The following is a 16,422-nucleotide window of genomic DNA, read 5'->3' as shown; positions in this document are numbered from 1 at the left end:
AATAACTCCAAGATTGTTTCTACCACAAGATCCTACAAAACTTGCTCTGTCCATCTCTCAGTTGTAAATGTAAGTCACATTATTAACTGTCCTACCCAACACATCCTCTGATTCTGTTACACATATACCAACGGTTTACAGACAAATTCTTGACATATCACATCTTCACACAGCACTCTCTATAACAGAAACTTATGGGACCCGTGCAACATCATTACGAGACCGACAGGTCTGACATAAACAAACATGCCCATATACAAATTATCCTGTATTAAATGTGCAACAGTTAATACCAATACTTGTATTACTTTCTATACCCTCATTTACTCCAAGGAACCCAATAATGCTTAAATTTTAATCTTATTGCAACATGCAATTAAACTGAAAAGTTTAAAGATTTATATTTCAACAAGATAAATATCTCAAACTAATCACAACACTACCATATGATGAAGAATAATAACGAGATACGTAGTAAACGCACACTCGTGACAACCGAGAAAGCAGAAATACACGCCACGGATATGTTTGGTTATGGCTCTGTAGGAGACGCAGAACTGACAAGCAGGTGGTAGGAGTTAGACAAAGGGCGCTCACCTTCCCCTGTCGCAGAGTAAAGGTCGTTTATAAATACTTCCTTGGCAACCGTGATAAGCACAGAGAGTGCACCAGGCATTTCAAACGTCTTTTGTTAACTAAAAAACTCTCCAAGAGACATAATCTATAATATCGGATATACGAGTAACTGTATTTGGAGTTTTGGTCAAAGTCTACAATTTTAATTCATCCGTATACGGCGTGGGAAGGGTTAAGTTGAATAATTCTACTTATTGTTTTTTATTACAGAAGTAATATTACTACTGACAAAACTAATTCAACATACTCATATCAAATTATAATGCTAAATACCAATAATTTAAAAGAAGTGATATGATGGTGATATGATATATACAGGGTGTCACAAAATTCTGTGACTAATAATATTGATCATTCCTAACAAAACATGTTATATAAACATAGGACGAGAAATGTCTCATTTAGCCGCTAGTCACCATTTTGTATTTTGTAGAAAAACACTATTACATCTAAAACAAGTTAAGCTAAAGAAACCTATGTTTATAGGACATTTTTTATTTGGAATAATGAGTACTATCAACCACAAAAGTTAGTGACAACCTTTTATGAACACCCTGTATATATACACACATATACAAGCATGCACTACACATTCGAATATACTAATAGAAAATACTTACGGAGATGGAAACTCGTTATTTATGTTGTTCCGCAAAAACTGCTCTTCATCCGGTGCCATTACTGTGCCGTCTGGAGCATAAAGTACTGCAGCGCTCTCGATCATAGTGGGTACATAATTGGGATATGGCAGGAATTGTGGAGCTTGATTCACTGGGTTCACATGTACAAAACTGCCATCCAAAACGGGTTGACTAAATTGGTACGATACATCACAATGTCCTGGGTAATACAAGTTGGTGGGTAAGGGCAGGCCGGGCATCAAGTTCAAATTGTTCATTAGTGGGATAATTTGTTGTCCCTCTCCTTGGAATATCTGCTCTCCGCCCATAGGTAGGAATGGTTGGGTATCTCCAACTGGTTCAAAAGGCTGTTGACCAATTTGTGGATAATGCTCTTGAACCGGAGCTGGAGCCGGTAAACACTGAAGACCATTCGCATGGTAAAGCTGCTCTTGTGGTTGCAGGTACGATGGTCCTGCAAAAACCTGTAGGCAAACAAAAGTGTTCTGAGTATAACCTAGAAATACTTTTCTTCTTTCATTACAAATATACACACTGGAAACTATAATGCTGTCTTCATTTTTGGCCAAAATTAACTATAACTGTGTGACACACTTCATTACCGATACAGTAACCCGCTTATGACTAAGTGGTACTGTTTAGGGGTGCATAGTTCAGGACTATCACAGATATTTGTGCAAGAAAGGCTGAACAAGTGATATGTCGCCCACTCTACCAATAACAAACAAAGAGTAGGTCCTCCATCAGCTAGCCGCTTTTTTGCAAAACAAATTACCTGTTTAATTTTTATATTTGTATGTATGGGTAAAACTATTGCTTCCTGCCACACTTGGATTCCCTTCCATCTCTTCTTGCCCATATTTTCGTGAACATATCCCATAGCTTTAATTTAATAATATTTTATGAAATAAACAAATACGACTCGGATATTCAAGTTTAAAATTTCAAATGCACTTTGTCAACAATACTTCAAACCTATTTCTTTATTGATTTTCAGTGTATTCAAAATATACCCTAAAATTATTCATATTTTTTTATTTTAGAAAAAGATACTGGAATAAATAAACTGAATTTACACTTTTTTTTAATTACAAAAAAATATTCTACAAAAATATGATATTATTCATTACATTATCTTTATCACCAATAAATTTTTCATATTTGGAATATTCTCAATTAGTTCTTAATACACATACTATTCCATGAGAATAAAAGTGAAATTATTTTATTGTTATATTTTTATTTCAATTCCTTTTATAAATATTTCAAAAACAAAACTAAATTGGGGACTGTTATGTATCTGTTATAGTTTTACCTTCATTCAAGTGAAAAACAGTATAGCATTTTCCAATAATACTGCCTGTGACAGAGCGGCTTTTAAAATGCCAGGGGTTAAAGTACAAACATAGTTTCTAATGGAAAATAACATTTATTTCCCTTTTGAACATGCCTTGTACATACAAGATCTTACATTAGGTACTTACTTGCTGTTGATTGTTGTCTTCACTTGAAGTGGTAGTCTGTTCAGGATCCTCCGGGTTGGACCCCCAATTTGACAACCTCAAATCAATGAGATTCTGGAGCATAGTTAGTATGCTTTGATCCACTTCGTTATCTTCGTTCATTTTTGTCTTCATTAGTTCAATGAACATTGACAGTTTTTCTGGTGCGTCCTTGTCAAGGAAGGACCCAACAAGCTGAAATAGCAGCACCAACTCAGAAATATTATGATTAATAGCACTCCAATAAAGTATTACACACTACTAACACACTCCTCAAACCACAAATTGCTCCTTAAATGGCAGATTTAAATTTAATTCTCCAATAATTCAAAAGTTTATTAACTCCAAGGTTAAAGCTTAATCCATTGATTATTTATTTTTAGACGAACCAATGTTTACTATGGTATGTGCTGCAAATAGAGAAATATTAATTTAGTTACTTATTTGGGCGAGATATTGCAGCACTCTCCAGTCACAACTGAATAAGAATTGAATTTTATACCTGTGAAATACAGAGGTCCACTAAGTGTGGCCTGCCTAGCTGGGGGACAGACCTGATACAGAAACAGCCATAACCACAATCGTGGCCACGCAATACATCAATCGGAGAGCAACCATACAAATTTAATGCTGATCCCAAGGACTTAAGAAGTATATAAAAATAATCCTTTACTTTCCAAGATACCTATATTTAAAAGTCTTGCATCAACATTATTCAGACCACCAGAGGTATTGTGCTTTAAAGACAAATATGCCAAAAATAAAATGCCATTTTGGTTTTAAAATATGTACATTTTGTGGTTATTTCAAAATTGTATAATTTCTCATCAATTTGTACTCTGTAAATATTTTTAAAAGAGATCTGTTATAACTTGCTTTTGAAAAGACCATTTTATTCCACTAGTCTTTTATTGAACAATACAACCTGAATATATTTTAATTTTGTGTAGGCACAGTACATCTTTGTTTATCCTGATTAATTTTTGCACTTTTACATAAGAAAATGAGGATTTTTAGACAACACCTCACTACAATTGTAAAACAATGTATTTCGTGTGACATGTAAATTGATGATTTAGGTTCTGGTTAGTTGTGTTTTATAAAACTAAACCCAAGCCAAGAGCTTACCTATGGTATGTTGAGATGATTTAGCTACTTTGATTTTCACTATAAATAGAAAAAACAACATTCACCACTCAGTTTAACCTATGTAATTAAAACACTCAGCATACTTTAATGTTATAATTAACACAAATATGCTAATAAACTCTAACAAAAAATTATATGAATTAGCACTATATAACTTACTTTTAAAACTTTCATTGAGGTTCTAGCTCTCTCACTGAGAGGTATGTTTTCTGCACTGAAATATGTCTCCAATAGTTCAAGGATCGCCAATCCTATCACAGGCATCCGATCGGAACCGATGTTGAGCTGAATGTAAAGTTCAGCAGTGAATAGACACGGAGCCAAGAACTTCAAAGTAGATGCAGCACTTGTCTTTAGAGTTTCCATGATGGTCTTAAGTTTATCTCGAACGCTGTAAACATAATTTTATTGAGCCAGAGCAAAAGCTATCAATAAATTAAACTATGGAAACAGAAGGTACATATCAAGAACCAGTTGCTACTGTCTAGTGCTTGTACAATTTTTTGATTGCCTTCCATTAGTTGATTAAATCTTCCTTTATCATATGAGATTTCACATATTTCAGACACTGTCTGTATAAAGTTATCATAGGCCAAAGAAAACTGTATATTTTGGTACATTACTACATACTAAGTGTATTTAAATATTTTTATTAAATTTAAGAATAACTTATTGTCATGAAGCTTCAGTGACTGTTAATGCACAATAAACATGCTTAAATTAATATTTCTTGTTTTATACATATAAAACTATGTATTGTAGTACTGGACCAACATTAACTACAATGTTATTCTGACAGCGTACAAGTTATACATTACATTGATGTTTAAAATTAGATGCAAATAGGATTTGATTGCAATGCCATTATAACTGAATTTTGTGATTTCAAAAATAGTTTTGCAGTGATTTGAATGCTTTGAGATGCTAACTCAAGTGTCAGTTTTGTTACAATACGATTGTTTAATGTATTAATGGGTTCTTAATAATTCTGGCCCCATGGTCTGTTTTGCTCTACAACAAGAGTAAACATCGTGTTTATGACTGCATGTGGATGAGCATGTTTAAGTTGTTAAATGTTAAAAGTTTATATGATTCTAATTATTCATCATTACAATTACTGTTTTATACTGTCCAATTATGTTATTTGATTTAGAACATGTTATATAAATTATGGTTTATTTATATTCCAGATCATCGTATGTGTGTAACTTTTGGTAAAGTAGTTTGGCAAATTTAAAGAATAAAGTTATTATTGAATTAAATAAGCCATACCTTAAAGGAAGTTATTCAAACTTTACTTACAAGTTCAGCATAAGATCTCTGATTTTTGAAGTTTCAAATATGGCTCCTTCAAGTTGGACGAGGCCAACCAATATTCGCATTGCATGGTATGCGAAACCGGAATGGGTTACTGTCTGCATTTAAAACAAAATATCATTTTAAATATATAAATTGCTAATTTTTAAATTAACATAAAATAATTTCTTACAGAACTAAAACATCAATTCTTCAGATACAACCATTTGATACCAGCATGACACACCATCTCCTCCCATCAAATGTGTGTTCACATCCTTCAAGGCCTATCAACTGCATAAGTAACCGTTATATATATTGGCACACAATTGGCACATTAAAAAAAAAATAAAGTACAGTATAACTTTGTTTTCGATTAGTATGTGGATTTGATTTTTCAAAACGCAGCATACAAGACGTTATTTAACATCAATATAACTTACCTTATTGTACAATCGTTGCACAATAACTTCAATTACTGCTTCATGTGGCAAAAAAGCAATGAACTCCTCTCCTGTGAGCTCCATCACCTCATGAAACTTAGCTGGGTCTCTGATTATTTGATTACAACAAAAATTCAAGACCTCGATGGCGTCAATTTTCAGAGCCTGAAATCAAACCAATTTTATTTATGTGTACATGAATTTAACTCGTAACAAACAAATATATGAATTAGCAGTTCTACTTAATGTTATACTATCACATAAGTGGTACAAAGGCCTTAATGTGCTCATAATGTACAAGTATAAGTTTGAAACTGAACTGATAATAAGACATCAGGGATCTTTGATCTTAATACCACTAAAGCGCTGAAGAAAAGTAAGTTGATGTTAATTTTTTTATTAATTCACATAAAATAGTACAAACACACATAATTATTTATCGTTAAGTTTAAATTTGTAGTTTGAGATGTTGCGATTAATAAGACTGTTAAGTATATAGTTTTATTTCTTGTAAATGCACCACAATAGAACTTATAAATAAAATAAAAATCTGGCTGCTAAGTACTCAAAGACCATAGAAATTTTTTAGCTATGGTGTCATTGCACATCAAATCCTCATCAGAAAACTTTGGATTTGTCCAAAATAGATTTGTACCAAAAACGTGTTTTTAAAGCGACATAAAGATCTCTAGGTTTTATATTTTTTTCTGAATTCAGAAATTTACTTAATAATATTGTAAATTTTCCCTATATTTACACTATAAATGTAAAGATAAATATGGTATTTTCCCTCATCTACATGGAAGGATTAAAAATGTAAAGTTTCATCAAAATCTGAGATGGTGGGTGACATGGCCTGGATGATCTGATGTGGGATGACCCTATGACTTTATTGCTAAACAAATTGAGAGATATTAACACTTAACTTCTTTGAAATATGTTTTATTTACTTAGTAATTCTTACCTAATTAATATGGTACATGGTTTTTGCTCTGGATACAGAATGGGATATACTTAATTGCCTAAGAAACGAAAGTGTAAAAAAAAAGAAATAGGCCCTTATGGATTACTATTGCTATTCCACTAAAAATGACAATATTTATAAGTTTCCATTACATTTTTTAAATAGTTTTACAATGAATTAACACGTTCGCTGCAGGCGGTAACTCTGGTTACCGCTGATACGATCCACTAGGAGTGGGCGGTAACTCTGGTTACCACAGTCTTTGTTCCGAAATCAGGTCAGTGTGTGGCCAGCACTCGAGCTATCACAATGCTGTATTTCTCGCTCCTCCGGAGGTACTTTTCCTGCATTTTTATGCACTTCGTTTTCACATAAGACTTTTTCATTATTTTAATGATTTTTTCAAGTTATTTAGTAGTAAGTGATTGTGTAACATAATGGATCTTCCTCCGGGACCAAGTGGTGTACAATAACCAAGTTCTAGGCGCACAACAGAGCCCGTATTGAGTTTAGACGATGAGGATGACAACATGGACGATATGGAGTACCAGACAGACACGGAAGTTGAGGATCCTAATTACGAGACCAACCCACCCCCAATGGAGCGCTCACAACCGGATTGGAATGAAAGATATTCCCTTTACTAGACAGGAAAGATTTTTAGTTCCCCTTTGCCAGATGACAAATCTCCGATTAGTTTTTTCACATTGATTGTGGATATCTTTTTTTTTAGAGGGAATTGTTAAGGCAACCAACAAGTACGCACTTGAGTACACTTTTTCACATTTTTATAAACTTTTAACATTCGTTTTGGTTTATACATTTATGTATAAATATTGTTATGTTTGTTTAAAACGAATAAAATACAGTTTACTTAGCTACGAAGTATTCATTTGTAATATTAGCACTGCCATATAAGGGTGTTCCCCAGTGCGAGCAGTAACTAGAGTTACCAGCTGGCAAGGAAGACTCTCCTCAGGAGCTAGCGGTAACCACAATTACCACATTCCCAAAATGGTAGTGATAATTTTTGTGACTAATGAGTAATTTTCAAATATTTATATCATATTTCAACCAAAGGTAAAAATATATTTTTAAAATTTCAGCATATACGAAAACTGAATATAGGGATTTTTAGCAGCGAACGTGTTAAACATCTAGCTACCATAATTTCTCATGGTTTTCCATAACCATAATAAATACACATATAAAAATATTTTCATAGTAATGTTTTTAAAAGCTCAATCAAAACTTACATCAACACTCTGTTCAGCTCCCATCATGTTTAAAAACTTGTTTTTATTTGTCTTAAGCAACGATTGCGCTGAATCGTGTGGAGACTCGTGTGGAGCAACTCCATTGTCCATCTGTTGAGCATTGTCTTGAGCAGTAATTTTACTGTCATCACTTGGTTCTTCTTGGGGATAACAAGCATCAGCACTTTTGGGATGGCCTTTGGGATAGAATTCTTTAGCCTCAACTGATAATGAGGAAGTATCTGTGTCATGCCAAACATATATTAATTACAGTATTTAATGGAATATAAAATAAATAGCAATAAATAAAATAGTATCAACCCTACTAGTAGTAAAGACAACACCCTTCACTCATCTGGAACATGTAATGAACACAAAAATGACCACTGTGAGTAAAAAATAAAAAAAAAAAAACATTCAACCATTCAAAGTGTGTGTGTTTTAACAACATTAAAAATAGACATATGATTCTTTTTTTTAAGTTTGTTACTGACAATGAATGGTTTTAAAGGATAATAGGAACAGTTTGCTGGCAGGTGTATAATGTTTTGTTTTCTTGTTATTTTGTGTTCTTCAATTCTATGCAGTCATCTGATGAAGAGGGTGTATTTTAATCCTAGAAACATAGTGTTACCACTTTATGTAATATAACCAGGGTGTCTACTGCTACGGTATAATGAAAATATCAGTGCCTTTTGTTGACTGTAAACTGTTAGTGACCTTTAACGGCATTTTTAACTAATTAAACTGGGAAATATATGCATAGATTAAAGAAACATTTTTTACAATATCATAATTTAATGTGTGAGTAGTGTTAAATATTAAGCAATTTTAATAAACAGCAATACTTCTGAAAAAGAAATAAAGACAATTTTGTCAGGAAAAATTGAATACAAATACTAAGGTTGTATAGTTTAATTACAAAGCTCAACAAAAACATGTTTTAGCAATTGGTAATATGCGTAAAGCCGATCAGCTGTTGTCTGCGAATAGATGAAGCAGAATAGTGTTGACATAATTCGTAATATAGAATGTACTAACTGCAAGCAAAATATTATTAAAAAACTCAGATAATTTATTAAGAGAGTTAAATATTTAAAACTGTTCAAACATATAGTAAAAAAAATATATTTTAGTAATCGGTAAAATGTGTACTGCCGATCAGCTGCTGTCCGTGAATTTACACAATTGACTGGCAGCGATGCATGTACATAAACACAGAACTAAAAACAAAATATGGTTTAAAAATTATGGTAAAAAATTTGTTAATTAGATTTATTTATCTACAGGTTTTTATACACAAAACGCAACAAAATCATGTTTTCGCAGTCAGTAATTTGTGTAATGCCAATCAGCTTTCATCCGGAATTATACAGGGTGATTCGGTTAGTGTTACCGGCACTTTCTGAGCTGATTGTACTATAAAAAATAAAGAAAAAAGTTCATATAAACATGGGTCCGGAAATGCTTCCTTACTGGGTTATGGCCAATTGAAGATTTCACCCAAAAATTGTGTGCAGGAGGTCAAAATGATGATTTGCCGCGTGTTTATGAAGAGATATTTATAGGCTATCTTTTTCTAACGGATTTTTAGATGAGAAATTGAATAAAGTTCATCTCATAGCTGTATCTCATTTAGTTTTTTTGTTATACTACAAAAAAAACAGAAATAAAATAATTTTGAAAACCACTTTTTTTTAAGGTTTAACGGACAATTATTTTGTTAAATAGGCATTTGAAGACCCAACATTTTTATTTTTACAAAGAAACTTGCAGAAAATTTAATTCTGAATAAAATATATGTGCCACACCACACGGCTATTAACAGCGAAGTATTAGTTTCTGGAATTTAATTTTACAACAAACATTCTACCAAGCAAGAAATACGTATTTAGTAAATAAACACCGTAATGTAATGATATAAGGTACACAAATAATTGATTAGCATACAATTGTAAATACGATTTTAATAGATTAATGCTCAACTAAAAAAACAATAATACTATTACTTTTTAGGACTATCCAAATGGTTACATCATGTACCTACATATCTTTGTCACGTTAGTTTACAGAAGGTAAATTATGTTTTTATAAGTTGGTATCCACAAATCAGCTGTTCAACAATACACTGCAATTTATTGAGGAATCCAAATTATTTGTTACCAATTCTGTACTAGTTTAATGAGTGCAATTTAATACAATTAATTTACTACTCGTTTGTTAGTGAAGTGTATTTTAAAGTAACTTACTATCAGAATTGCAATGCCTTTGTTATTTACAACGGAAGAATATGCCGACATGGTATTTGTCTTAGGCGTTTGTGACGGAAATGCAACCGCTGCTACTGCAGAATACCGAAGACGATTTCCTAATCGCAGAGTTCCAAACCCAAAAACGATCAGTGGATCATTTCGTACCCTAAGAGTAACAGGTAAACTTCCTAGTATTAATAATTATCGGGATCGCCCTGCCCAGAATAATGTAGATATGGAAGAGGCTATAATCATGGCTACTGAACGCAGTCCTGGTGTCAGTACACGGCGTCTTTCTAGGCGATTCGCAGTGTCTCAGTCTGAAGTATGGAGAACTTTGCGCAAAAATAGCATGTTCCTTACCATAAACAACAAGTTCAAAGTATTCAACCAACAGATCCTCCTCTTCGATTGGAATTTTGCAAACTGGTTAATTAGGAAAACCGTCAACATCATAGAACCATTTTATTCACTGATGAAGCTCAATTTACCCGAGATGGCGTCAACAACCTTCACAATGAACACACTTGGGCAGAGGGAAATCCACATAGTACAATCGTGCGCAACTTTCAACACAGATTTAGTGTAAATGTATGGTGTGGACTCATTCATGATCGATTAATAGGACCATTCATTCTCCGAGGACATCTAAATTCCCCGCATGTACCTAGAATTCCTTACAGAACAACTACCACTATTATTAGAAGATGTTCCATTAGCAGCAAGGTGCAATATTATTTATCAACATGATGGTGCCCCTGCCCACTTTTCCCATAATGTAACAATGCCACTTAAACGAGCAGTTTCCCGGGCGATGGATTGGTCGCGGTGGACCACACACTTGGCCACCAAGATCACCAGATCTAACTCCATTAGATTTCTGTATATGGGGTTGGATGAAGAACCTGGTGTACCAGGAAAAAGTAAATACACGTGAAGAGTTAATAAATCGAATTGAAGATGCCGCCGCACAAATAAAAAAACAATCGTGCAGCGTTGCGGAGGATAACTCGATCAATCAGAAAGCGAGCTGCTAAGTGTATTGAAGTACAAGGACTGATTTTTGAACACCTGTTATGAAAGTGGTACGTAGTATTATAAGCTTTAGATGAAAAAACAATAATTTATTTAAAACTTAATTTAAATTGCATCCTAATAAATCTTATGTGTAGGCTACTCTATGTCATTAAAATGCGGTTTTCCTTTGCTTTGGAATTTCTTGCTTGGTAGAATGTTTGTTGTAAAATTAAATTCCAGAAACTAATACTTCGCTGTTAATAGCCGTGTGGCACATAATTTTATTCAGAATTAAATTTTCTGCAAGTTTCTTTGTAAAAATGTGGGTCTTCAATGCCTATTTAACAAAATAATTGTCCGTTAAAACCTTAAAAAAAGTGTTTTCAAAATTATTTTATTTCTGTTTTTTTGTAGTATAACAAAAAAACTAAATGAGATACAGCTATGAGATGAACTTTATTCAATTTCTCATCTAAAAATCCGTTAGAAAAAGATAGCCTATAAATATCTCTTCATAAACACGCGGCAAATCATCATTTGACCTCCTGCACACAATTTTTGGTGAAATCTTCAATTGGCCATAACCCAGTAAGGAAGCATTTCCGGACCCATGTTTATATGAACTTTTTTCTTTATTTTTTATAGTACAATCAGCTCAGAAAGTGCCGGTAACACTAAACCGAATCACCCTGTATATGCAGCAGAGTCATGGTGGTGCATGAATGTAAATATACAATGTATTTGCTTGCAAGCAAAATATTATTTTTTAAACTCAGATAAACTGTAAGATTACTCAATTATGATTTTTTAAACACAAATATGACAAAAACATTTTAGAGATCAATAATTTTTGTACTGCCAATCATCTGATAAATTAATAACACAACGAGTTTTTGCATATTCAAATTCCATCAATCGAGTCTAATATCCAAATCTTTGTTGAAGACTTCTGTGATCAGTAGACAATCTGATAATGGACATAACAATTACAAATGTTCGAAATCCTATTGGTCATATTATGTCACAAATTTACTATAGAAGAGTACAGACTATTTATGATCTTATTATAACACAGTTGTTCTCAAACTCAACAGCAAACCTCCAAGTTTAAGTAAGGTAGACTTTGTCACACAAATCGTAATTGTATAGTTTTTGATAATTACCACAAGATATTGCATTTGCAACTCAAGAAAAGGTTTGTATTTAAACTTTAATCTTATTACTGAAAGTTCAATGAAACTGTAAGTAAATGACGAAATAGGGCAGTGATCATGAATTAAACTTGCATACGTGTATTTGATAAGCATAAAAATGAAAACATCTCTGTATGAGAGAAGATACTAAAAAAAGTGTGCAGTTTGAGCCTTAACCCTTTAGGTGGCAAGCGCCGTCTGAGACGTATGATTCACGCCGCCGCGAAGTGGCAAGCGCCGTCACAGCCATCGTTTCACATTTACGGCTGTTGCTCCGCAACCGTCCATTATTTTTAGGCCTAGTTTGAACTATCGTATTCTCCATAAAATTTCCTATACATATCATATAGTATAGTGTGTATTCATGTTACTAATGTTTGCTGGCTTAAATGAATCCAACAGTTTTCGTTTGACCTGGCGGCAGACGAGAGAACAGCTGTCTACTTGTCTCGTAACTGTTTTGTTTGGTGACTTTGCGTACTGTTATTGTCAGTATATTATTGTTTATCGCGTTGTTTGTGTTACCGGTAAATATTTAGGTTATTCGTTCGTCATGGAAAATTTTGGTGTACTTGGGATTATACCGACCACACCAGTATGAGGAACACAAACATATAAATTTATAGAAAAAAAAAAACATTATAGAACGAAAAAGCAACTCTTTAATTACAAACTTACAATGATTATCAATTGTTAATGGGTTTCCTGTGACGCCCAGAATGCAGCAATATCAAGAATGAGTGAGTCTAGTGGATTTCCGCCTTCAGCCGCAACTGCCGACCGCCACGCATATTTTAGATGTAGGCAACTAGTCATGATCTTGTAAAAAACGAATGGCCCCCCTCTTCACTCCTGGGTAAATCCCAAATTCTCATAGTGTTACCATCACTAATCTATTATATACACAGTAAAACATGGAAGTACAACAAAGCGACGCACTCGACAGACACTTCGGTACGAAAGTACAAGAATGCAGCGCACCAGCTGAACGGGCGGCGAGATTCTGTAGTCACGATATCTACTAGACCGCTCGACTTTGAACTCTGTCTGAGGATGGGGAGGGGTTTGCGATAAGACAATTCCTGTTTTATATTTACGAAATATACTGTGCTATGACAAACTAAGCCACTATTATAGGCCCTACACTACTGGGAGGAACAGACAAGCCCCTTCTAGTGACTCGGAGTAAAAAAACCAGTTTATACATAGATTTAGTTTTTCCCATCTAACTTTTTTGTTCTTGTAAATAGAAAAAAAAAATGTATAGGAAGTAATTTGTTTAGAATAAAATCGTGTATATTCTGTGAATTTGACATTATTTTTTAGCTCCAGTAGTTTCAAAGTGACAGACAGACAGTAGAACTTAAAAATTATTTTTTCTAAAAAAATTTTTTTTACACATCTACTATGATATTAATCTGAAAATAATGGTAAGGAACTAAATATTATATTTTTTCTTATTCTATAGTTCATAAGGAAAACAAAAATATATAATGTTGCTAGGTTATCACTTAGACAATATTTTCTAAAAATAAGTTTAACGATCACGGCAATTTACACGAAAATGGCCTGCCACTGAGACCAAAAATGACCGCCACTTATAGGGTTAATATCCAAAAGGTATGAGTCTAAATGAATTGAAAAAAATTATTTGCAAAATATCAAGGAAATTAACAGTATAAAAAAAACACATTTCCTAACCTAACCTGTTTTTTTTTTTACAGAACAGCTTTAAATGAACTTTATGCACATATACGTTTACATATTACGTGCTCATTGTGTGAGTCCTACAGATATACACTAGTTTATTGTATGTTTTCATAACTAATCGTGAGAACTATTGGAAAATATCAATCACGTGAACTCAAGACTCGCGTAAATATTGGCTTTTGTGGTTTTAAATATGGATTGAAAACTGAAAACGTTTTCTTACAATGATGAATCCTAATTGTGCTCTATAATATCCATATTTAAAACCACAAGATTACTGGTATGGCTCAGTGAGAATTAGGGTACAAAAATGGTGACGTATTGTAACCACTATCACAGATTCTGGTGATGTTTAGGAACAGGTCGACACAATGCAAAGGTTCCTGCAATCCCACAGTTGGAACCACAACAATCCTTTGGTAATGGTTTATCAACATATTTAAAAGGTACGCAAGTAAATTTGAATGATATTGGAGATAGTGATGAAAACCGTAATCCAAGTTGATAAAAATAATATTACAGAATAGTTTGATTAAACTGCTTAAACTATTTCAATACTCCTTACCAACTTCAGTAGTTTAAGTAGTTAACAATTTAAACTTAAATAACAATTTACTCAATTCTTTTGGTGAAGTAGGTAGGTTTCTTTATCTGTAAATATTAACTCTAGATATTCACATCACAATACACTCTAATATTATAGAAAGAGAACCTGTTTCATATCTATCAGGTCGTTTTAGGATGAATAAAGTTACCTGGTGTGATTACTTGCACCGATTAGGCCTAGTAATTTTTACTGTCGGAAGACTCGGGCTATTCTTTGCCTGTGTAAATGCAGCTAATTAAATCGAGCTTCAGATGTGACCATAATATCTAAACCTAACATCACTCTCTTTGTTTTAACCTACGTAATATGACAACCAATCGTTCATAGACTAAACCGAGGCCTCGGGATACATTTGACAGTGGCCACAACAGAGACGTGAGCAGCAAAATGGTGGCGGTGCCACTAATCCGTTACCAACTCCATTAATTTATTCTGGGGAACTAAAAAACCCGGGTTGCATCTATTATCAAACCACCAAACAGATGATAATATTCACCTGATGAATTGTTACGTGTTTGAGGGCTTGCCATGACAGGGTTAGAACTAACCAAAATAAACTACTTACCTGGATTCAGACATCCAGTTTTTTTAGCTGGCACTTCTTCGTTCATACTTTTTTCTGTAAATTTCACATCTATTTCTTTAACTTCTGCGGTGTCTGTAGCCAATTTTACGGTGTCCTCTTCTGGTGAAGTGACTTCAAAAAACAAAATACTCTTATTTTTGGAATGTTCGAAATATTGTACTATTCCTATCAATTACTGTGTAAACAATATTCAATTACACCTATAATACAAAAATAACATGATTACCACATGCTCAAAAGCAGCTACATAGAATTGTATGTAGTGTACGCAATAGAGTTAGAACTAACCAAAATTAACTACTTACCTGGATTTATAGTTTTTGCATTTATATATTGTGATTTGTTATCTTGATTCAAATTGTCAGATAATTTTGATGCCTCATCTTTCTTTATTTTTTGTCCCGTTGACTTCAGAACTTGTTCTTCAACTGCTCCGGGTTTGGTAGCCAATTTTACAGAATAATTTTCTATAAAAAAAACAAAGTACTCTTATTTTTGGAATGTTCGAAATATTGTACTATTCCTATTAATTACTGTGTAAACGATATTCAATTACACCTATAATACAAAACTAACATTGCAAGATGGAAAATATTAACTTTTAATAAAACCTTCCATATTCTTGTTATGTTCACTAAAACAATGAGGCAGTGGTGTTTCTTTCAACTACATTAGCATTCCAGTAGTGTTGATTGATTGATACTACACTCTACTTAGAAAGTGATAGAAACATGCTCAAAAACAGCTAAAAAGAATTGTATGTAGTGTACATGAAACTGAGGCCTCGTAAATATAAGTGGTGGGAAAGTCAGACCTAGTACACATACATTAGCTTTTGTTGTGGTGCCGTACCATATAAGCATTGGACCTTATTTACTAGTACATGTGTCACACAGGACAGCGTGTCGTCCCGGACTGCAATGGACATCACAGTGGTGTTCAAGCAATGATGTCAAACCTTTCAGTGTTGTTATGGTTTAGGTTAATTTATAATATTGGTTTTAGAACAACGTTTTAAACAAATATTTGATAATATGAATTGTTATAGTGTGAGTCATTACATTTATAAATTGATATACAGTTTACCTTGTGGTGTACAATTCGTTGATTTCATTCAAAGTAACGTTGAGTTATTTGAAAATAAATCTCACGACCTAGAAGATGAAATTG

The 16,422-nt window shown here is 33.2% G+C and overlaps 1 protein-coding gene across 3 annotated transcripts in view; it reads right to left on the bottom strand.

Annotated features, from left to right (window-relative positions):
• Positions 1-16,422, bottom strand: part of LOC124368866 — a 38,867-nt gene that overhangs the window by 6,420 nt on the left and 16,025 nt on the right. For all 3 annotated transcript variants that reach the window (XM_046826328.1, XM_046826329.1, XM_046826330.1), the window contains 8 exons: positions 15,558-15,719; positions 15,232-15,363; positions 7,888-8,129; positions 5,668-5,832; positions 5,231-5,343; positions 4,088-4,319; positions 2,762-2,974; positions 1,257-1,741 (listed from right to left, as the gene is read on the bottom strand). In XM_046826328.1, coding sequence (XP_046682284.1) covers positions 1,257-1,741; positions 2,762-2,974; positions 4,088-4,319; positions 5,231-5,343; positions 5,668-5,832; positions 7,888-8,129; positions 15,232-15,363; positions 15,558-15,719 — 1,744 coding nt within the window. The remainder of the gene's footprint in view (positions 1-1,256; positions 1,742-2,761; positions 2,975-4,087; positions 4,320-5,230; positions 5,344-5,667; positions 5,833-7,887; positions 8,130-15,231; positions 15,364-15,557; positions 15,720-16,422) is intronic.

The sequence above is a fragment of the Homalodisca vitripennis genome, chromosome X (assembly GCF_021130785.1).
Source record: "Homalodisca vitripennis isolate AUS2020 chromosome X, UT_GWSS_2.1, whole genome shotgun sequence".
In the NCBI taxonomy this organism is placed as follows: domain Eukaryota; kingdom Metazoa; phylum Arthropoda; class Insecta; order Hemiptera; family Cicadellidae; genus Homalodisca; species Homalodisca vitripennis.
Note: the sequence above shows the minus strand (reverse complement) of the source record. Positions and strands in the feature narration are given on the sequence as shown.